The sequence below is a fragment of the Echinops telfairi genome, unplaced genomic scaffold, assembly GCF_000313985.2.
Source record: "Echinops telfairi isolate 266 unplaced genomic scaffold, ASM31398v2 ScPeMD7_7467;HRSCAF=8505_0, whole genome shotgun sequence".
Lineage (NCBI taxonomy): Eukaryota > Metazoa > Chordata > Mammalia > Afrosoricida > Tenrecidae > Echinops > Echinops telfairi.
The window spans coordinates 6133441-6158111 of NW_022111367.1; the positions used below are offsets into that span (position 1 = coordinate 6133441).

Below are 24671 nucleotides of genomic sequence, written 5' to 3' on the forward strand. Positions count from 1 at the left end.
TAATTGAAAATAAAAATTTAAGTAGATGATGAGGCCTTTCTTCTAAGGAGCCTCTGTGGGTGGATTCAAATAGCTGAGCATGTTAACCATTTGCACTTATCCAAAAACTCCTAAAATGCTATTTTCTAGTTTGGGCCCCATTGATTCTGACTCAGAGAAATTCCATGTAGAAGCACAATGGAAATGGTCCCACTGTACTGCACATGTATTGTTGGGATGATTTATTCAGGCAGTGTATCAGCTAAGGTGGTTTATTCTATTACTTTGCTTATTCTCCAGGTTCTGAGGGGAGTAAGTTCAAGGTAAATAGTATTTTAGCTCTGCCTCTTACTGTCTAGTGACCTGGGTAGGACAAGTTATTTTAAAAAGCATAGTTGTAATATTGAAAGATTCTTTGGGCAAAACATTGAAGACAGAAGAAATACACAGAGTTTCAAAAAGAATTTGTTGACACAGCCATTTCAAGAGCTAGCATATGATCAAGAAACAATCATGCTAAAGTCTAAGTTGCATTGAACACACTGGTGGAAAACAAGGCCTTGGGAATCAAGGGAATATCAGTGGACATGTTTCAACAAACGAATGCAATGCTGAAAGGAATTTGGATGGCCTTGTCAGCAGATTGGAAGACACCTATCTATATTTATGTTCATTTCAACAGAATGCGGAAAATTTTGAGCAATTGTATAAATAGCACATGAAAATATATTTTTTACTAAAGATAATTAAAAATGGCTGTATCAATAGGAATTCAGAAGAGGACATGAAATGAGAGATATCATTGCTGATGCCAGATGGATCCTGTCTGAAAGCAAAGAATACCAGAAAGATGTGTCTACTGGTGTTTCATTTACCACGAAAAGACATTTGACTGGTGAATTATCACTAATTATGGTCAATATTGTGAAGATTGGCAATGGCAGAACACTTAATTGTGCTCATGTGGAATGTATAATAGATAACATATAAATCTGAATATATAAATAGTTCCAGAGGCAATCATTTGAGCAGAACAAGGGAACACTGTGTTTGAGTGTCTCAGGGTTTGAGCTGGTTTTCTTAGTGCCTCTGAGATGCATTAGAAGAAAAGCCCAGTGATCTCTTTCTGAAAATTCAGCCAATGGAAACTGTATGGATCAAAACGATCTGATTCTGATGTGGATGGAATCGCCATGAGTTGGTGGCTGACTTGAAGTGGCTGATAATGAAGTGGCCCCAGAAGATTGACCTGCTATCCTCAGATGCACCTTGTAAAGTGGTTACAAGTTTGAGCTGCATCCAAGCACACAGTCACCAACCAGCAAGAAATCTTGGAGCAACTAGCTAACTTTAAACCCTCAAGGACAGGGAGCTTCTCCAGTATGCTACAGTAACATGTATCATACCTGTGTGTCTGAAATGTGATAAGCTAATTTTCCTTCTTTCTGAATGTCAAACTCTTTGATTAAAAAATGTAGGTCCACCCTCAACACAAGAACACTTTGTTCTATTAACCTGCATTCCATGATGCCTGCCTTCCTGACATGGTCGCTGAAGACTGCATAAGCAAATGTGAAGAAAGCCGATGGTGCCCGGCTATCAAAAGATATAGCATCTGGGGTCTTAAAGGCTTGAAGATAAACAAGTGGCCATCTAGCTCAGAAGCAACAAAGCCCACATGGAAGAAGCACACCAGCCTGTGTGACCACGAGGTGTCAAGGGGATGAGGTATCAGGCATCAAGGAACAAAAATATCATATCATTGTAAATGAGGGGGAGTGCAGAGTGGAGACCCAAAGCCCATCTCTAGGCAATTGGACATCCTCTTACAGAAGGGTCAAAAGAAAGAGATGAGCCAGTCAGGGTACAGTATAGCACCGATGAAACATACAACTTTTCTCGAGTTCTTTAAAGCTTCCTCCCCCCACTATCATGACCCCAATCTACCTTACAAATCTGGCTAGACCAGAGCACATAAGAGCTGGAAACACAGGAAATCCAGAACAGATAACCCCCTCATGACCAATATTGATAGTAGTGATACCAGAAGGGGAAGGGGAAGGTTGGGGGAGAAAAGGGGAACCGATCACAATGATCTACAAGTAAGAAAAGTGGGTGAAGGGAGACATCAGTCAGTTTGACATGAAAAAAAAAAATGTATAAATTATCAAGGGTTCATGAGACAGGGAAGGTGAGGGAGGGAGGGGGAAAATTAGAAGCTGATACCAAGGGCTCAGGTAGAAAGAAAATGTTTTCAAAATGATGACGGCAACAAATGTACAAATGTGCTTGACATAATGTACATGTGTATGGATTGCGATGAGTTGTATGAGCTTCCAATAAAATGATTTTTTTCAATGTAGGTACAGCTTTACTTCCATGTACCTGGATCTGATAAAAAGAGGACTTTTTCCTTGTTATTATAGGAACCCTGGTATAGTGGTTACGAGCTGGACTGTGGATTGGCAGTTCAACCACCAGCAGCTCCAAGGGAAAGAGACTGGGCTTTCTACTTCAGTTACAGTCTTGGAAACCTACGGGAGTTGCTTTGAGTCATCATTGACTCAATGACAGCGAGACCTTCTTGTTATTGGCAGTTTGGCCCCTTCTTCTGCACCTATGTTCTTTTAAGTATGCAGATAACTTTCCAGGGATCTGTGTGTAACAGAGATTCAGAGCCCAGGGGCAGGGGGCAAGGAATGGACAAGGGTGCTTTGTATCTTTGGGAGCTGAGTCTGTGCAGGATGAGGTTTCTCTCCAGTCACAGGCCGTCATACAATCCCCTGCCAACTACACTAGCTGCCTCCCTTGCCTCCTGAAACCCCTCTGTCCCATTCTGGAGCCATAGTGCCAAGAAGGAGCTGTCAGGTCTGGCCGGAAGGCAGAAAGATGGAGCAAGAGTTAGGAATCTAGGCTACCTACCGATCATTAAAAACTTTTAACTACTCTTTGTTACCTGAGTATGCCTCCAGAGACAAATCTATGGAAAATAGCACCTATGGCAATTAGTTTGAAATTGCTGAATGATTCTCCTAGCTGGTAATAGAGGTTGTGGTGGTGAATAGAAACTGCTCATTGGCAATCCCTCACATGATGCCAGGGCATGTGTCATATCGGCTGTGCCTTAGGTACACCTTTGCCTGCCTCTTGTTAGAAGTGAGACCTGAACTAAGGCTCAGACAGGGTGTTACTCCTTTGCCACCTTCAGCCTGGACTTGGTAGCCAAGATAACCAGCACTCTTCTCCATGCCTCCACTTTGACCATTGGAGGGAAAGACACAGATCGTGGCAGAAGAATCTCAGTTGGGCTCCTCACAGTCAGTGATGAACATCCAGTGTCTTCCAAAAAGGCATCCCAGAGTCTCTAGGAACCAGCTGAGTCAGGGACTGAGCAGTGCATGGCACCTGCAAACCCAGCCCACTCCTGGACAGCCTGTTCGGAGCATTTGAGGACTCCTTTTTCTTCCCCACAGTGGATGCCATGGGTTGTATCTGTGGAGCAGAGCTAAGGAAAAAGAAGATGAGTCAGTATTTTCACCCAGGAAGTCTGATCTTGAGCGGGTCTCTTTACAATCCTCTACTTTCTATCATTGAGCTAGGAGACTTGGGTTCTAGACTCCTCTCTGCTACAGTAATACTTGTCAGCTTTCTAAAAAGATGTTGTGATTTTTTACAAATAGATTTTTTTAGAATGTTAAAACACACAGTTATGATATTAAATATATATATTTTCAAACTGCATGAGCATCCCTTCCCTGAATCTGATAAGCCCTATCCCGTACCCATTACTGAGACTTGCTGGTCTTTAGCTGTCCATCCTACAGGACCATGCGTTGGAGGAAGCAGGTATGTGGCTGCCTTCTTTCTACTGGCTACATAGTAGGAGCGTCTAATTGCTTTCTCTCCACAGACCGTATCAGTGATTTAGTGGAAATTCTATTCTGGTAGTTGACCATTTAATTTTGACCTATTAAAACCTGAGGTTTTAACAGAACATAGAAAATAAGAGAGCCAAAAAGCTTAAGCAAAGTGGCAAAAGTCAACTCGACTTCAGTGTCCTCTTGGTTTTGTTTCAGGAGGCTATAATGGATCTGTTATGAGCTGTGAAATTAGCTGGCTGCTGGCTTTCTACCAATGGTGTCTTGTCCTTGAATGTTTGTGAGGGCTGCATTCAGCTGTCACACCAGCTGTGTAACCAAGGCCAGGGGGGTCATTGCGCCAAGTGTTGATCTTTCCTCAAAAGAAATGCCTAAGCTTCCAAGTCAGATAGCAAACACAAAACCCTTAGCACCCTGTGTAGCACCCAGCAGGGGCTCACCTGAATCTCAAGGGGAGACAGGAGCACAGTCCCTTAAAAGTTGACACAGACATTGCTGTTCATCTCCAAGGCTGTGTTACAGAATAATGTTCAGAACCCTCTGAGCAGAAGTCAGGAAACTGCAGCCCACAGGAAAACTCTGGCCCCTTGCCTGATTTTGTAAATAAATTTTTATTGGAACAAGTCATGTCCATTCATTTACATCCATCTATGACAGCTTTTGAGCTACGGTGGCAGCGTCAGGTGGTTGCTGCTTGCAAAGCTGAAGCTATTTAGCAACCGTCCTTCACAGAAAAAGTTCATGCGCTGGAGAATAGATATTTAACATATTTTTCCCCGAAGATTTAACTCTTCTTTTTACTTAAGAACTCTAATAAGTTCCAGGCCTTGCTACGTATGTCTATTGCCACTCCTAGTTCCCATTTTTGTAAATGTGTGTGACTATAAACGCTGTATGGTATGGCAGCACTTACCATAGAAAATGCCCTAGTGCATTCACATTCTCGAATCATCCAGTTCCTTGAGAGGCAGCAACAGATTCAGAGACCAATGTGTAGGCTGAAAACATTGACCATCTATAGGTGTCTCTGTGGTTTCTATGTAGTTTTGGAAGGCAGAGAGCTTCTTTCTTTAAAACATACATGGTGTTTTCCTTTCTGTTTATCTCATTGGCATCTTTTGGCCTGTACTTGAAAGTGTACATAAATATAGCCCAGTGTCATCTACTCTCCTGAGGTGCAGAGCAACCCCCTATGGGCTTCTGAGGCTATAAATCCTTATGGGGAACAGATCCTCCTTCAGAGCAGCTGGTGGGTTTGAACCACTGACCTTGCAGTTAACAGTGCAACACTTAGCTCACAGCACCACCAGAGCCATTTTTCAAATAAAAAATTGGGTTATAAAATCAGGAAAGCTCGTGCATGGGGTTTGGAATAAAGACTTTTATGAAAACTTTGGCTGTTTGCATATGTAGCTCCCTGAGTCAGAGAGGGGTAAACTGAGACCAACTCCTCAATCAGATAAGAAAGAGAAAAAAAACAAAACAGTTCATTCACCACTAGGCAGTGTATTGCCTTCCAAGCAGACTCCAGAACACAGTTTCACTAACTTCAAGCCACCATTGGTACTTTTCCAGACCACTCTGCCACTGCATAGCTCTGCGTTTTCTAATTAACATAATTCAGGAAGGGACCAGATGGCAGGTTGAACATTGCTTAAGGAATTATTCTGTAACCGAACAAGTGACCATTTAGCATATAAGTGGGTTATTAGTGATCTGAAGTGACAAGATTCAAAACAACACACAACAGCCATTTGGCACAGCTGTCAGTCCAGGCTTTGCTACCTAAGAAACCAATAGTAAAACATGTTTCAGCAGTTAACTGTGAGCAAATGCCAGAATGGACACAGAGACACACAAACTGGGAAGACAGATATTTAGAACCAGAAACTAGGAGAGAGGCTCAAAGAAAGCATCCACATAGTTGAGACCCTGATTCAGAAAGTTAACCTCAAGAGCTGTGAGAAAATAAGATTCGGTTCTTTGCATCCATTTTGTGGTATTTCTATCAAGGCAGCACTAGGTAACAAAGGCAAAATAAAACCAAACCCACTTCCATAGTGGTCCTATAGAGTGTTTTTAAGATTATAAATCTTTACAGAGCAGAGAGTCTCATCTTTCTCCATCGGAGCAGCTGGTGGTTTTGAATTCCCAGCCTGGCTGTTAGCAGCCAGGATGCCTAACCCACAGCTCCAGTACTAAGCACTAAGGCAGTACTTGCAACGTAGCTCCTTTCCTCTTGAATCTCTTCTCATCCAAAGGTTCCCACTCTTCCTCCCTGGTCCCTGTTAGAAGACTTCTGTTTCAAGGTTTGATGGGAAGCAGATCCCTTTATTAAGCAAAGTAGCTTCATCCCTGCAAAGGACCTGCCCCCAACTTACCTTATTTTATTTCTCACTTTATTTTCTCTCTGCTGTTGTGTGCTGCCATGTCCAGTCCAATTCAGTGATCCTATGTGGGCCTTTTTACCCTGAACCCCAGTAAACATAGCACTTTACCTGAAACCCAACCCTCCCAAGATACAGTCACCTCCCTCCTTGCAGCCTACAGTATGCCACATGGATAACTTTTTCTCCTTTTCTTAAACTAACTTTTCTCCCACTCATAACCATGCATTATTTCATACCTCACTTAAGTGAGGGTCCTTTAGATGATTAACTTTCTGGAAATCTAAAGGTTATTCTGTGGGTAACAAAATTTGGGAGTGGGGTGGGGGGATCATTCAATATCAGTAGGAAACCTAAAATGGATAGCAGATACATCCTTGTCTTCTGGGGTAGCATATTCTGCATGACTCGGGTCTGAGGAATAGCTCTCACTGTTGTTTTCTTGGGGGATGGGAGCTGGGCAGGCAGCTAGGGTAGGCTAGTCCTGGGCAGACCCGTTTCCCAGGAAGCCCTGCTGTGCCATCCACTTGCAACCCCTCACTCAAACGTGTGGCCAGGAACAGATTACTTAATAAAGCAATGCACCATTGTTTTATTGTGAGTGCTCACTAATTTGCAGTGCACAATTTGATAACCTCACCTTTGATGTGATACAACCCATGTGGAATTGTTTACTATAGATTAGTTAGTAAACACAGTAAGACTGTGCATAGCTTCCTTACTGTAAGTTGCATATACTGTGGTAGTCAGATGATTTTATGTCAACAAGACACTCCTGGCTAGGGATGGAGCCACACCTGTCATTCAGATCACAGCCTGGGCTGGGACGCTTTCTTGACATATAACTACTTCCTGACATAAGGCTTTTTCATATACATACACATATATACATATCAGAGGGTACCCCCCCCAACCCCCCCAAAAATGGGGAAAAGCTCTGCCAGGTGGAGCTTTCATTGGAAGGCTTCCTGTGAGGTGAGCATCAGCAACTCGCTCTGAGTTAGTGCACCCAGTGGCGTCACCTGGGAAGGTTCTCGCTGGTGACAGTGAATTTTTTCATAAAAACAGTTTCACTCACACCTCATTAAAAAAAAATACTTTCATTGGAGGATCTTACGTCCCTTATCACAATCCATACGTTCATCCAGCGTGTCAAGCACATTGGCACATATGCTGCCATCATCATTTTCAAAGCATTCTCTTCCCACTTGAGCCCCTGATATCAGCTCCCCATGTCTTCCCCCACCCACCCTCCCTCACGAACCCTTGAGAAGTTATAGATTATTGTTTTCATATCTTACATCATCCTCTGTTGCCCCGCACCCACTTTTCCATTGTTGATCCCCCTCAAACCTCATTTTTGTGATAGCCAATTGAAGAGAACAGCTTGCAGCTGTGTAATTTTGTTCTCTGCTCAGGAAAAATGCCACAGAAACTATTGTGATGTTGAACACAGCTTACAAGTACAGCACTATGGGAAAAACTCAAGTGGTTTTCTCATTCAGAGTGGTTTTTCATTTCAGAAATGGTGAAATGTCAATTGACGACTAATCTTTTTCTGGACATCCATCAACTTCCTGAATGGATGAAAATGTCAACTCGTAGTGCATTTAGAGTTCATTCAAACAGGTCAGACTGTTAATCAAGCTTTCTCTTTAGAGGTTCTGAAAAGATAGTGTGCAGTGTGTGACAGAAAAGGCCTGATTTGTGGCAGACGGGAGACTGGTTTTGCCACCAAAAGAGTGCACCTGCTCACACAGTCATCTTAGTGTGCCAGTTTTTAGGGAAAAAACCAGCATGCCTCTCTTGCCCCACGCACCTGACCTCTCTCTGTGTGACTTCTTTTTGTTTCTGTGAATGAAGAAGGAATGATGAGGGCATGAAAGGACAGTGATTTGATGACATAGAGGAGGTGAAGAAAAAAAACGAGGGAGGTGCAGTCAGCCATCCAAACAGATGAGTTTGAAAAATGTTTCCAAGAACGGAATCACAGATTTGACAATTGTTTTACATGTGATGGAGAGGACTGTGAAGGTGACAAGGTTGCTTTTTCTTTTTGATAAGGTTGTTTTGTAAAAAAATTTTAAATGACATACTTTGTAAAAAACCCTCCATTTTTTGGTAGCTCCTCGTATATTCATATATATACCTATACATGAGTGTCATTGGATTTGTTTCTCTAGTCAACCTGGAGAAACACACATACCATGCTCACAGTCACTCTGCCCTAGTGGCTGGCTTTAGAAGGAGTCCTCTTTCCCTCTGCCCCGATAGTCTGCTTTCTCTCTTTGCAATCAATAGTATCTCATCAAAAAGTAAACATTTACCAGAGATGAAAAAGAGTAAAGCTTTTTAAGAGAAAGTTTGAGTTCAACCACCTGTCCAATTACAGAATCACACCACTCACTCCTGGGAAGCCAGTTACTGATGCCTCATGTCAGCTCATTTCCTGCCAACAAGAGATCTTTTATCTTAAGAGGATTAAAAACAAAAACACTTTTTTAGTAGCGTTTTCACACATACACAAAAGTAGAGAGAATAGTATGCTGAAGTCCATGTACTTTGACCCAGGTTCAATAATTATCAGTATATTGCCAATTTTGTTTCATCTATCTGCTCTCTCTTTTTTTTCCTGCAATGTCTTATAGCAAGTCTCAAGCTTCATATCATCTTGCCCAAGAACATCTCAGTATGGGTTTCTAAGAAGATGAAGACATTTCACTTGTTTATTCAAAATGGACTTGTTTGTAACCCCAAGTCCATTTCCGTTTTACTCTGTCTCTCTTTTTTATAGTCGCTCAGATCGCTGTTTCATTTTGAGGGATAAGGAATCTGCAGGGATTTTTTGTTTCTAAAGAAACACACTGTATATATATACAGAGCGCAACTCAAGAAATGAGACCGACAATAATATCCTGTTATACCCTCCATCTACGTGGTTCCCTTTCTTTCTTCCTGCCTCCCCTCTCTCCTTCCTCCCTCTTTCCTCAATATCCTGTGCACGCCTTTCCTTGTCCTCGCCCTTCTCGTGGTCATTAAAGTCTTGTCTTTTGCTGTGTAAATCATGTTTCTTTTTCCTTGTTTTTCCTTATAATAGTGGGTTTATTAAATATTTAGAAAAGGAAGGCATTTTAAAACATCATCGTGGTTCCCTAACTACACCTAACACATTTGATAACAGCCCAAGGGCTTACGTGCCAGCTACATCTCAGCCTGCCAAGAAAAAGGTAGTTTTATGATCTTATAGATTTTCTTAGGGCTGTCAGCAATAGGGGGTTTTTTTGAACTTTTAATTTTGACATAATCTCAAAGTCACAGAAAGTTTGTAAGAAAAACACCAAGAATTCCTATTTATTGTTCCCATATGTTAATATTTTACTATGGCTGCTCTATCTTTCTATCTATATCTTTAATTTGTTGAATCATTAGTAAGTAGCCTACATGATACTTTTGCTTCTTATCCCCCCAATCCTTTTGCTATAATAACCATGCAATTAATTATCAAACTCAGGAAATGGTATATTGGTAGGTATATTATTACCACAGTTAGCATTTTTGTTGTTCGTTATTATCAAGTCAGCTCCAACTCATGTTAACACATGGACAACCATCCTGCATCATCTCCATGATCACTGATATGCTTCAGGCCATTGTCACAGCCACTATGTATTTTGAGTGTTCCCCATCCTAAGGAGCCTATTTCCAGGACCATATCAGAGACAATATTCTGTATGATCCAAGGGTTTGCATTGCCTACTTTTCTGAAGTAGATTCCAGACCTCTTTTTCTAGTCTAGGAGGCCTGATGGTATAGTGGTTAAAGTTCAAAAGGTCAGCAGTTTGAAATCACTGGCTGCTCCAAGGGAGAAAGGTAGAACTTTCTACTCCCATAAACAGTTAATCTTGGAAACTCAGGCGCAGTTCTACCTTGTCCTATAGGGTTGCTATGGGTCTAGATCAACTGGATAGTGGTGAGTTTCCTGGTCTGCATTAGTCTGGGAGCTCCACTGAAACCTTTCCACCATAAGTTCCCGTAACTGATCCTGGTGCCGTTTGAAATACCAGTGGACTAGCTTCCAGCATCACAGCAACATGTAAGCAACCACAGTACGACAAACTGATGCAGGTCATACTATCTGATCACAGACCTCATTGAGGCTGTCCCCAATTGTCCGAATTATGTTCCCTTTAGAACAAAAAAGTCCCGGATCATCTCGGTTGTCATTGCCTCTCGCGTCTCCTTTCATTTGGACTGGTTCCTAAGTCTCTGTTTGTGTTTTATAACATTAATAGCTTTGGAAAGTACTGGCAAGTCACTCTGTAGAATGTCCCTCAGGTCAGAATTGTTGGCTCTTTTTCACAATCAGGTTCTCATTGTTTTCCTGGCAGGGGTATCATGGAAGTGATGCTTTGTCTTCTGTTTATCATTCCAGGAGGCACATCGTGTTAGTTTGTCCATTACTGGTCATGTTAACTCTGACCATGTGGCTCCAGTGGTGTTGGCCCAGTGTCTCCAGAGTCCAGTTCCAAAATAGTGTCAGGTGATGGAGAAGATACTTTCAGACGCCGTAAATGTTTCCGTTCTCCTCCAATCCCCTCATGCCCTAGCTTAGAATGCATTGATGATTCTGGTGGCCGAGGGTGAGTTTCTAAGTCCACTATTTCTTTCATGTGTTTTATATAGTTTAAATTCTATTATAAGGAAGAATTCCCCACTCGGTCCCTTTGAATTGAGAGCCCCTTGCTGTGAATTCAAGACTGTCTTAATTTTCCAGAGCTGCCACCACAGAACCACTAAAGTGTGTGGTTTTGAAGAAGAGAAACGTGTTCTCTCATTTCTGGAAGCTAGCACACTAAATCAGTGTGTTATGTTGATTTCTTCTGATATTCTTTCTCCTAGATTCTGGTGTCTGATGGAAATCCTTGGAATCTGTCTTTTACCGCGTGTGTGTGTATGTGTGTATAGATTGGTTTTCTTTAAACCGGATTTCTTGGCCCTTCATCCTTCTCAATAGGTTTAATCATATCAAGAAGAATGTTAAAACCATTACCACCAACAATTTTAGAACATGTTCTTCTTCCTTGTTCTCATTGTTATTCATGTCATTATTATTTTAATTTTTAATTGTGGCAAAAATATACAAAACAAAACATGGTCCAACTCAACAACTTTTACATGTATAATTCAGGGCCATTGATTATACTCTTTATGTTCCTCAACCATTATTGATCTCCTTTTCCCAATGATTCTGCCACCATCAGCATAAACGCACTGCCCTCCAGGAAAAGCTCGTCCTCCTTCACCCATGAAAACACTGGTCAAGTTGCTTTCTTTCTGTTTCATTCTTTTCTTCTTTCTTCCTTTTAATGGCCTAAACGTTTATTGTAAGAGGTCTTAGTTTAGGATCAAGACTTGGAAAGAAAGGCCTAATGAGTTGGTGATGGGTAGCCTAGAAAACAGAAATATGAAGGCTAGGAGTGGTGGGGTGAGAGACTATGTCAAGTAGCCCAGGAAGAAAGAGAATTTTTAGAAATTGATTGTGGTAGCAATTACACAGTTTGCTTGATGAGATTGAACTATGGAATGACATGATAAATGTATTAACTCCCAATTAATTTTTTTTTAAAGAAAGAAAAGACAAAGGCAGAAATCTTGTAAGACCCAGAGAAATTAGACAGTTCTGTTGAGCTCTGGTTCATATAGCATTCATGATATAATTATCATAGCATTTGAACCCAAATCTCCCCTTCTGTAACTTCTACCCATGATTCTGAGGATTCTCTTCTAGATTCAAGTTTGGTTTCTTTCATAAGTTTTCCTGATATAATAGTCACATACTATACACTTCCATAGTTAAAACACTTGTAAAGGGTTTTATCTATGTTTTGGACATGGTTCCCTAAAGAAACAAAACTAGGACACATGATCATATAGATAGATGATAGATGATAGATAGATAGATAGATAGATAGATAGATAGATAGATAGATATAGCACGAAGGAATATAGCAGCTAATTAGTCCACATAGCTGTACAGAGGGCTCATTTCAACTCACTTCCATGGAACAATTAATATACTGGAAGTCCTTCAACTCATGAGGACTGCTGGGTCCAAGGCCAAGGAAGCAGAAGGCTGAGTCTTCCCCAGGGTGATGCAATCAATCCATGCATCACCCCTCTTATGTGCACTTCGGAAGAACCACGTAGAAAAAGGAGACCTCACAGTGGCTCTGGTCACTCCTTCAAGACCAGAAGCAATCATGGTTGCCCTCTCTCCTGCGTCAATGATGAGAACCAATGAGCAACCCCTTCCTGCTCTGTAGGACTTGGTGAAATTCACAAAGGTGATCTCACCTTAGAGGTCTCATTGGCTGGGGAGATGATTATACAAAGATGTACCTTTCTAGGATTTGACAAGGATCGAGTACAATCGCACTGCCAAATGAGTGTTTATGGGGCTAAAAGATTCTAAAACGCATTAGCTGCCCTCCTTTAAGGCAAATGGTCACACACTGTCTATTTATTTCAACAGTGCCAATAGAAGCACTAGCCCTCACTGATACTGCAAATCTTCCAGCAAGTCTTTATTAAGCATGTACACTATGTCTAGGATCCCTGCTAAGCACTGTCAGGCATTGGCAGCTCAAACCCACTTGCTACTCTCAGGGAAAAGATGTGGCTGTTTGCTCTTACAGAGATGTAAAGGCTCACAACCCGGAGTCCGAACTGACTCAATGGCAGTGCATTTATTTTTATTTTTTATTCTTTGGTACTCTGTGTCTAGCCCAGAAAATGTGCAGGATGGGGTCACTGATTTACGAGCAGCCAAGAACAAGAGGAAAACCCAACACTATGTTGTCTATGATGTCTGGGATGTTCATTAGCCATCCCTACGGATGATGTAATGCGGATGCTGCTGCTGACAGGGAATGCGGGGCAGGAAGAGTGAAGGAAATGGGGAAAGTCATTTCAGGCACTGGGCATTTATTCTCTTTTGGGTAAACTAGAACATTATGACGTTGTAAGAGTTCTTTTCCATTCTTTACTTCTCTGAGGGAGCCTTTTTGTTCTGATTAGAGGCTGTGGTATTTAAAGCCTCTGGAGGGGGTTAGGGAAAAAGTCCCTAGTCGTGCCGTTACCAGCAATTGAAAACCCTATGAAGCACAGTCTAGTCTGACACACAGGGCAGAGATGAGTCAGAACAGACTCAGCCTTAACTGCTTAGCTGGTTGTACTTTGGATTCCACAGATGTCTCCATGGAAGCCGTTCTGAAACTCTTTGGAGGACATTTCTTTAAGTTCTGTAAGATGTCTGGCTATGACAGGATGCTGCGGACCCTGGGAGGAAATCTCGAGGAGTTTATTGAAAACCTGGATGCCCTCCACAGTTACCTTGCACTGTCTTATCAGGTAAGGAACTTGGGTAGCTTCTTCAGGGCAAATTTGCAGCAAGCAGATGCCAGCAGTGAAAGAGTGGTGGTTCAGGAGGCGCCAGTGCGCTTCAGCCACAGCCGTCACCCGACTGTGGAACCATGCATGTTATTATGATGTTATTATGATGCTGTGGAACCATGCATGTTATTATGATGCTGTGGAATCTCCGGGCTAAGATAGACTAGGAAGAAAGGCTCCCTAGTCCTGCTGTGCTTCTAAAAACCAGTCAGTGGGACTCCATGGGTCACAACAGTACAATTTTATTGCGGTAATAGGTCACCATAAGTTGGAGGCCAACTTGACTAACAACAACAAGTGCCCACGAAAGTTGTGGACTTCACTTATCCTCCATAGCAGAGTTTTAGCTACAAAAGCATGGTCCCCATCTGCTGCCAAATCCTTGGCATACTTTGCCAGTGAACTGAATATTCATGTGGGGAAATGAATAGTAAATAAATATCTGTGGGTCACTTTTATAAACTAGACAGCAAAAATCAAAGAAGGGCCACTCGAAGAGGCCCAGCCTTGTGATGGATGATGGCGCGTTCTGATAGGGACGGGTTTGAAGCTGGGCTGAAATGTCGGGCTTGAGCACAATGGAAACAAAGGTGACATGCAGTCAGGTTTCTGTAGAAACTACTCTCTCTTAGGTTTCATGGGCTGAATGGAGCGGATAAATAGCTAAGGCAGCCAGATTCGTGTTCTTCGTGAATAACAGGCCTTGACAGGCTTGACAGGGCCAAGAGCAGGAATCGAAACCCAAGCACCTCTGATTAACCCGCGGGGGTTACTGACTGAGGTGTGAGGAAACGAATTTCCCTGTTGGGATAGGTCTTTCTGCGGTTCATTCCTGGCTTTCTTGTTTGTAGAGATCAGGTTTTAGCAATCAAGTGCCAAAGTTCCTTGTTCTTGTTTTAAAAATGCTTTATTGAGAAGGTGAAGTGAATTTACACAGATCATAATAATGGTTATATTTCTTTTTAGAGCACTTGGTAGCTTACCAAGATTTTTACAATACCATTTGTATATGTAACTGTCATAACCATCCTGAGAAGGAGGCCACATGGATAAAATGAGATGATGCTGTGAAAATAACTCAGCAGTCAATACACACCCTCAAGATTAGAAAATTACTACTTTCTCCTTTTTTTCAGATTGAATTTTGACCGACTTAAGTGACTCCGAGTAGAATGAACAGTTGGGCATGTTCTGTTATCATCATTTGAACTTTTCAAGGGTAGAGTGAGCAGAAAAAGCCTTGACCACTGGTCAGATAGGTCCATCTTAGCAGCTCTGCCCTGAATAGCTACGTGAACTTGGCAAGTTCTTTGCCGTCTTAGAACCTCAATTATTCAATGTGTTTGCTTAATGTTTATTGATTAGCAGTGAAAAATGCTTTGTGAAAGCATTAGAGACACACAGAGGTTTAAAAACTAGAGAACCAAAACCCGCTTCCTCGTGATGGGTGGATTACGAGAGAGAACGTGAGCGGGTCCTAAGCGTGGCGATGGCCCCAGAAGAAGAGCCCACAAATGACAGTGCCTTCCTTCCCTTCCCTCTCGTTCTCTTCAGTTTGCCCAGGTCTTCATGCTGCTCGTGCACGTGCACCTCTTCTCACTTCCTTTCACAGCTTCCTTGCATGGCGAAGACGCTTCAATCAGAATATCAAGAACTAGAGTGAAGTCTCGCAGCAATCTTTCATGTGCTTAAACATCTCATTTGTTTCATCAATTTGCTTAGTATTTTACATCACAGTTATGGGGAAGATGCAGATTTCCTTCCACTCATTCATTAAATCGGTTACGTTTCCGTGCAATGGCTTTCATGGTCCAAACATTGTTCTCGACATGTTACTGTCCACTTTATGAATAAGAGTGAAACGAATTTAACCTCTCAAGTCCCAAGTCCTATGTTTTCTTTCCCACCTGCTACCTTTCCTGAGAGTATTTTCAATGAAGCCCTCTTGGACTCGGTGATTTTATTTTCGCTGTGTATAATTTTAAGAGCCCTTGTGGCACAGTGGATTAAGGGCCAGGCTGCTAACTGCAATGTCAGTGATTCAAACCCACTAGCTAGCTCTTCTCAGAAGAAAGGTGAGGCTGTCTGTTCCTGGAAAGATTTACAGTCTTAGACATCCTGCAACAGGTAAGTTGCACCCTATCTGGTTGCATCACAGGAGATCAAAATTGGCTCAATGGCAGTGGGTTTGGTTTTCTGATAGGTAGACATGTGATATAATTTCTTTAAAATGCTTTTAGAATTTTATTTTATCACATGCTCTTATATATGCTGCGCCAAATACTCTGGATTCAATCCAAATGGAACCACATACACATAAAAACAGATCTACTTTCTCTACGCATACTTTTGAAAATATAAAAATAGCTATTTGAACCAAAATAGATATTTGAACCAAAAAAAGCTCACATGTCACACAATTCAATAGTTCAATCAGATTAAAAAGGTGTATAATCACCACAATTAATTTTAGAACATTTCCATCATTCTTGCACTCATCATTAATAGCTCTCCATTTCCCCAACCTCCCCTGCCACACCCACAAGGAACCATTAATCCAGTTACTGTCTCTATAGATTTGCCTATCCTGGAGCTCATATGCATAAAAAAGTTTTTAAAAACTACAACAATAAATAAGCAAGACAGATTATAAACTCCAATCAAAAAGAAAACAGAAAATATTAAAATATTAAATATTAAACATATTTAAAACATTTTAAATGGATCAAAAGGGAGATCAAATGATGAGGTGTTAAATTTTAACCTGACCGCATCTGCAATAATCCATCTTCCAATGCATGCTGCAAGATAGCAGGCTCCTCACACCCTGCTCCGCAGCCGGAGAAAAGAAACCCGATTCATTAGCAGCCCTCCGCCATAGAAAAGGCCAGTTGCCTTCAACTCTTGCCTTACTCCAACGGAATGCTGTGTGGTTTGGATACTGTGTTGCCTAAAATGAGAGGACATTTCTGTATAGAAAGTGCCCTCCAGGGAAGGTCTTTGTTCTTATTTCCTAATATAGGTGGTGCAAACTTGAAAATCAACTTTCTTCTCAGAGAATATTGGTTTCTGACGTATCCTTGAAGGTTTTGTCTTAGTCAAAGATCTCTTTTTATCTACCTATATCTCAATGGAGCCCAGCGGTGCTGTGATTTCGGCCTTGGGCAGCTAACCATAAGGCCAGTTAAGACTCACCAGTCAGAGCCCTGGAGGAAAGAGATGATTGAATTCTGCCAAAGATTTACATAGTGATTGTCAGAAAGCAGAATGCACCCGAAGGAAGCTGTCTTTCCAATCGATTGCTTATATCACATTAAATTATATTATAGGGAGAGGTTATGCTACATTAGAATACACTATGGACCAGCCACTATATCAGTGTTTGGTCTATACAAGTGGACTCTTCTCTGAGTGAGGACCTTTGAAGGTCAGGTGACATTCTTACAGAACAAGAAATTAACTCTTCTGTACGTGCAACTACTTGGAGCCTCGTGTCTGTGAATGAAGATACTTGTGGTCGTTTGGTCATAGGCCATGCAAGATTGAGACTTTCTGTGCTAGAGTATGGGACAAAAGCAGCATGGCAGGGTAGAAGAGCTAATTTGTGACTCCAATGTTGTTCTGTCATTAATTTTAACTTTAACTTCTCTGAGCTTCTGTTTTCTCTTCAAGGTGGAGATAATACTTGGCATATAATACTTGGGGATTATAAAGTTTCTAACATATAGGGTGAGACAGAGTTTTTGCCTCCTGTGTGAGAGGACTGGATTCAATATCCAACCAATGCACTTTAGTGAGCCACCACTTGTGTGTCCCTTTCAGCTTGAATATTGCTATGATGCCAAATAGATTTCAGGAGAGCTTCTAAAGTAAGACAGATTAGGAAGAACAGCCCGTTGATCTACTTCTGGAAGTCAGCCACTGAGAAATCTATGAAGCACATTGGTCTGATCCATCATTGATCACGGGGATGGTGCAGGACTGGGCAGCATGCCCTTTCCTTGGGCGTGGGGTTGTCTTGAGTTGGGTCCTACTTAAAAGCAGCCAACAACAAATACAACAACAAATACCATGCCCAAAGCATGGTAGTTTATCTTATGTAACTGGAGGGGGGGGGCAGTTGAGTTCTGTGTAATGTAGTATATGAATACTGTTGTTTTATAGACCCTCAAAGTGGACTTGATACAACTAGCATTCACTGAGGAAAACGTGTTTTGTTTTTAATTAGGAGATGAATGCACCATCATTCCGCGTGGAGAAAGGAGCAGATGGGAAAATGCTTCTCCATTACTACTCTGATAGAAGTGGTCTGTGTCACATTGTTCCAGGTATGGACATGTCTGAACCAGTCGTAAAGGTACATGGCTTTTGGAATGAGCAAAGCATCCCTACATATTATTCAGGATGGCTAGTAGTCAGCTATGTTATGGGCAGAGAGTTAAAGCTCAATCTCTTATGAAGTCTGGCTCCGTAACATCTCCACTGTGACTCCCAAAATTTTTGTTCCTCTTCTAACATTCTTGATTATGATGCTATTTTTTTTTAGAATTGTAATAATTCTGCCCAGTACCTGTCTGTTTTTTGTATTGCCAAGGCTTCTGTGTTGGTGCAGCGCTAAACGTTATGCTGGCAGGATATTACCTGTGGTTTTAGTGCAGCTCCTTGATGACTACCGGCTAGCAAGAAGGGACTGCATATCAGTTCAGAGACGTTTTCGATTGTATGGTCCCATATTGCTGGAGGATGAGCCCCCAGGTTGGAATACACTGTGCAATGGCTGCAGCAATGGACTTAACCATACCAACGATCATGAAGGTGGTGCAGAACTGGCCGTGTTTTGATACATAAAATATAGTTTCACACATAAGGTGTCAATAGAGTCTAGCAACAGGAAACAATAATTTTCCATGTTGTTTTGTGTCAGTTGGTGGCGCTGTCAGCTAAGCGTTGAACTGTTAACCACGGAGGAGTGGCTTAAATGTATCAGATACTACAAAATAAAAATGAAGTGAAGCTATCTGTTCTTTTTTTTTTAAGGTCATTTTATTGGGGGATCCTACAGATTAAGAAAAAACAAAACATTTTATTGGGGCTCTTACAGCTTTTATAACATTCCACATATTAATTGTATCAAGCATACATGTACATATGTTGCCATCATAATTTCCTAAACATTTACTTTGTATTTGAGCCCTTGGTATCAGCTCCTCTTTTTTCCCTCCCTACCCCCTTCCCACCTTCATGACCCCTTGATAAGTTATAAAGTATTATTATTGTCATATCTTACACCGGCCACTGTCTCCCTTCACCGACGTTTCTGTTGTTCGTCCCCCTGGGAAAGCGATCTGTTCTCATAAAGAACCTGATGTAAGTTCACTATGACTCAATAGCAGTGGATTTGTTGTCAGCTGTTGTTGCTGTTGCTGTTTTCCAGCAGTGTAGAAAAGGTATCTTTCTGCTTTTCACAGAGTCACACACTGCCATCCTAAGTGGCTGGGTGATACTCCACATTGGAATGATATCAACCAGTCCTCTATTGTTGAACAATGAGTTGACACTACTCTTTTTCTATTTCTAAACAATGCCAAGATGAATAGCTTCATGCATGTTTTCTCCATGCTTTAGATTATAACCCTGAGATATATTCCCAAGTGAATACTTTTTAATGCTTTTGTATCTGAAATTTGTTAAAAAACAAGAAAACTGTGTCTGTTCAGTTGTTTATTCAATTAATTTACAGCCTTCCTGAAATAAGAAAGTAAAGGAACAGATGTTAAATAATAAATTAGAGTGGGAGGGATACATAGATAGCAGGCATATGTAACTTAAATCAGTACATAGTTTCTTTTTTTTACCTGTCACATACGACCTGTCCAAGGCAGGGCTCAGGCTTGATGAGCTCCGGGACTCCCTCAGGAGCTGTGTAACTTGAACACTTTATGAATGGTGCTGCCACTCGCCAATCGGTGTTCTTCTACTGCAGGAATACTTGAAGCGGTGGCTGAGGACTTTTTTGACATTGACGTGACCATGGATATCCTTGACATGAATAAGGAAGAAGAGAGGACAGGGAAGAGGGAGCATGTTGTATTTCTTGTTGTGCAGAAACCCCACAGACAGATGAGAAGAGCAAAGCCAGATGGATCACAAGAAGGCCAGGAGGCCCATCAAGATCAAGAGGTACTGTGTGTACTGCTGTTGAGAAAACATGGTTCTCCATAAGTTGAATCAGTTATGCAAAGAACAGAATCAACTGGGCCTTCTGCTAGCAGGGTTGAGGGAGGGTTTCTCTACCTTGGCAATATTGCTATTATGGACATTTAGAAATTTGTTGGGGTTGAGAGGTGTCCTTTGCATTGTCAGGTATTTAGCCACATCCCAACCTCTACCCGCTAGGCGCACATAACACTCTCCCCTCACCCCTCCTGTCTTAAGCATTGCCGGATATCTTCTCAGAAGGGGAAGGGAGAAAAATGCCCTTGTATGAGAACTAATGGGTTAAGTTAATCTGGTATATTAGGTTAGGTCTCTGCAGAGAAACAGAAACAATAGGAAATATGGATACAGAGAGAGAGAGATTGAATTTATTTAAGGGGTTGGCCTATGTGTTTGGCATCGTGGGTGGTTAAGCATTGGACTGCTCACTGCAAGGTTGGTGTTTTGAACTCAGTGGCTTCTCCTTGGGAAAAAGCTGAGGCTATCTGATCTCTAAAGAGTTACAGCCTTGGAAACCTATGAAGCAGTGGTCCTCTGTCCTATAGGGTCGCTGTGAGTTGGGCCCGACATCTGGCAGGACAGCAGGTTGGAAGCTGAGGTGAGAGTGGATGTTGAGGGTTGAGTCCAACATCCATAGAACAGGCTGGTAGGCTGCAAATTCAGGCAGGATTTCTGTGCTCCAGCCTTGGGCTAGAATTTCTTTTCTCAGAAACCTTAGTTTTTCCTCTAAGGCCTTCAACTGATTAGATGAGACTCACCAGCATTCTCAAAGGTAATCTCTTTTATTTAAAGTTGACTGATAGTCAATCACATCCACAAGATCCTCTACAGCAGCATCTGGGCTGGAATCTGACCAAACAACTGGACAGAAAAGCCTAGCCAAGTCGACTCGTAAACTTAACCTTCACCCCGGGAACACATTGAGAGTCTTTCTGGGATGCACCAGAGCCTCAACGATTTTTAGCTACAAAAATATGAGTAGAAAAGCTTTGACATTTGCATCTGATGGCTTATTTTGCAATTCCCTTACCAAACCAAATTAAAAAGGACTTTTAAGGACCCAGGGCCTACATGCACAATGGGGGCCAGTCATGCATCGAGAGTCAACTTAAGACTCTGTGCTTGGCCACCTGAACTTCAACTCTAAAGGTAACCTGTTTAAAACTAACCAGTTAGCATCTAGCTGATTTGATCCATCAGGACCCCACGTATGTCAGAGCAGACTCCACTGAATTTTTAGGGGCTCATTATTTGGAAATTGTTCACTGGAACTTTCTTCTGAGATGCCTCTCAGTGGCTTCAAACCTCCAACCTTTCAATTAGTAGCTGTGTGTGTTACTATGTGTAGTATCCAGATATCTCTTTACTTGGATAGTGACCACCTGTAGATCAGGTGTGCAGTTCTCTGTGCTCACAAAGCATGCACAAATATACAGATGAGTCTGTCCTTTCCAGAGCACGGGTGTTTATATTTCCTGGTGTTCAAAGATTACCTCAGAATCTGTTCACAGGCAGAATCTTCAACCAAAGGAAGAGAAGACTTCCTTCTCTTCAATTACCCTGCCAGACATCCTCCCAGGTCCCCACCTGAGATTTTGGATGAGGTTTTTGTTGTTGTTGCTTTTCAGCCTTTTTTATTGTTTTATTAGGGGCTCATACATCTCTTATCACAATCCATACATATATCAATTGTATAAAGCACATCTGTACATTCATTGCCCTCATCATTCTCAAAACATTTGTTCTCCACCTAGGCCCCTGGCATCAGCTCCTCATTTCTTCCCCTCCTTTTCCGCTCCCCCCTCCTTCATGAACCCTTGATAATTTATAAATTATTATTTTGTCATATCTTGGCCTGTCCGACACCTCCCTTCACCCACTTTTCTGTTGTCCTTCCCCCAGGGAGGAGGTCACATGTAGATCCTTGTAATCGGTTCCCCCTTTCCAACCCACCCTCACTCCACCCTCCCAGTATTGCCACTCTCACCACTGGTCCTGAAGGAATCATCTGCCCTGGATTCCCTGTATTTTCAGTTCCTATCTGTACCAGTGTACATCCTCTGGTCTAGCCAGACTTGTAAGGTAGAATTGGGATCATAATAGTGGAGGAGGAGGAAGCATTTAGGAACTTATGGAAAGTTGTATGTTTCATCGTTGCTACATCACACCCTGACTGGCTCGTCTCCTCCCCGAGACCCTTCCATAAGGGAATGTCTGTCCAGTGACCTACAAATGCTTTGGGTCTCCACTCAGCACTCCCCCCTCCCTGCCACCCGCACCCTCCCCACTGCCCCACCCATTCACTATATGATTTTTTGTTCTGATGATGCCTGATACCTGATGTCTTCAACACCTCATGATCGCACAGGCTGATGTGCTTCTTCCATGTGGGCTTTGTTGCTTCTGAGATAGATGGCCGCTTGTTTACCATCAAGCCTTTAAGACCCCAGATGCTATATCTTTTGATAGCCGGGCACCATCAGCTTTCTTTACCACATTTGCTTATTTACCTGCTTTGTCTTCAAAGGTTGTGTTGGGAAGGTGAGCATCATAGAATGCCAATTTAATAGAAGAACATATTCTTGTATTGAGGGGGTGTTTGAGTGGAGGCCCAATGTCCCTCTGCTACCTTAATACTAAACTTATAAGTATATGCACATAGATCTATTTCCCCATTCTCATATATAAATATATTTGCATATGTACATGCCTTTATTTAGACCTCTATAAATACCCTTACCTCCTAGCTCTTTCCTCAATTTCCATTGACTTTCCTCTTGTCCCACTATCATGCTCAGTCTTCATTTGGGTTTCAGTAATTCCTCTTGGTTGCATTACCCTTGATCATGCCCTACAGGCCTCCTACACCCTCCGCACCACCGATTTGGATCACTTGTTTTTCCCTTGTTCCTGGGTTTGTTAACACCACTACCTTCCCCCCACCTCCCCCTCTCCCATGTCTCCCCAGAACTGTCAATTCCATTGTTTTCTCCTCCAGATTCTTCATGCAGCCTATCTTATTTAGGCAGACCTGCAGAGATAATAACATGCACAAAAACAAGACAGAGCAAAACCAAGCAACAATATACAACAAAACAACAACAACTACAAACCAATGACAAAAACACTCCTAAAAGTCAACAAACAGTCCTTGAACTAACTACAAGCTTTTATTTCTTGTTGTGTTTTTTTTTGTCATTGGTTTGTTGTTGTTTTTCAGTCTTTACTATAGGACAAGCACAAGAATTATTTAGATAAAGCCTGAGAGCTTCTCAAATTTGGGTGGAAGTGACCTCACAAGACCTCATGCTGTTCCTCAGCCACTGGTGCAGAAGCAGTGAGATTTCCCGCTGAGCGCAGGGGCCAGTTCTGGACGTGTGAGGCCAACCCCCTCCTCCTTCCTTGTGCTCTGCAGGCCCTCGGGGCATCTTTTCGTAGCATGAAGGAGAAATATCTGCGTGTCTCTCTTTGCCCTGTGAAGAGATCCCGCTGGAATCTCGTGAGAAGCATAGTCATGTTTGGAAAAGGTGAGCAAGCCCGACCTCCGCCTCAGCTCTGAGAGTGGAATCGTTGCTGTGTTCCCGCAGCCCGAGGAACGGTGCACACTCTTGGGGCTGGCAGCGGCACAGAGTCCTCCAAAACTATGCGGCTACTGAGCAATTGGGAGCGTGGGCCTGGTTGGCATGGTTCTCTAACTTTAAAGCATTCAGTCTCTAGGTCCGGGGCAGAAAAACAGGGAGAGAGCTTTGCCTCTGGTATTTGTGTGTGACCTAGCCCCCCAGCTCCCTGTACTCATGGAGTTGAAGCAGTCCTAGCTCAGGGACGATATTGAAAAGGAAATTGAATAGTGAAATATTACTCAGAACAATGCATGTCCCACGGCTCCTTCTAGATTCTGGCCTTCTTGATTGGAAAACACTTCTAGGCCAGGCGTCTGTAGATACAAGGACTTCAAACTAGTTTAAACTGACTCAGTTAGGGCCAGTGGGAGGTGGGAGTAGGGTGGGGTTAGAACAGAACCTCATTTTTAGAATTTGCATGAAGTAGAATGACAGCGAGAGTGGGGAAACTTTCAGGTAGAAGCCCTGCAATGGGAGACCCCAAAGAGGCATAATGAGCATTTGTAAGCGCCTCGTGTGGGAGATTCAATTATTCCCAGTACGGTGGAGATCAACACACATTCAAAGCAATCCCATCGGCGACAGGACACTGCTGCTTTTGACTCTGCCAATCAGGAGATTTGGTTTGCTCTGGAGTGTACACACTGTTGTTTTGTAAGAGGGAGATTAACTTTCTAGCATATTCTTGATCCACAGTTTTCCCCATTCTAGTTTTTGTTTCCATTCACCCATATTTTTAAAAATTGAGTCTATTTTTCAATTGGCTATGGCGGAACAAGGAGGAAATGACGGGAAGCCCTGGTGGGTATAACTATGGTCATCCAGTAGGCAAAGGGAACTGGCCCCCAAACGAGGAAGGTAGATTTCTGCCAGGCCCCCAACAAGTCTGGTCCTCCTTCATCTCATCTGCAAAATGAAGGCAGCCGGCTGTTTGCGGACCCCAGCAGCACTGAGCACTCTGATGCCTGGGTCTGAATAAGGACTCTGGTTCCCTGGGAGGAGGAGGGCTGGGAGCCCATTCCTCTCTGGGTCCTAATGGGTCCTGACAGCATGCATCTGGGACAAGTTCTACAGAACTCAAAGGACTGCATTTTCAGTCTTCAAGCTATGGCAAGTGAGTCAAACATGCAATTGACATC

General features: G+C 42.4%; 1 protein-coding gene across 1 annotated transcript in view; it reads left to right on the top strand.

Moving 5' to 3' along the window:
- Nucleotides 1-24671, top strand: part of LOC101650960 (guanylate cyclase soluble subunit beta-2-like) — a 58130-nt gene that overhangs the window by 14769 nt on the left and 18690 nt on the right. The window contains exons 4-7 of the mRNA XM_013005074.2: nt 13494-13654; nt 17925-18024; nt 19680-19876; nt 23328-23439. Coding sequence (XP_012860528.2) covers nt 13494-13654; nt 17925-18024; nt 19680-19876; nt 23328-23439 — 570 coding nt within the window. The remainder of the gene's footprint in view (nt 1-13493; nt 13655-17924; nt 18025-19679; nt 19877-23327; nt 23440-24671) is intronic.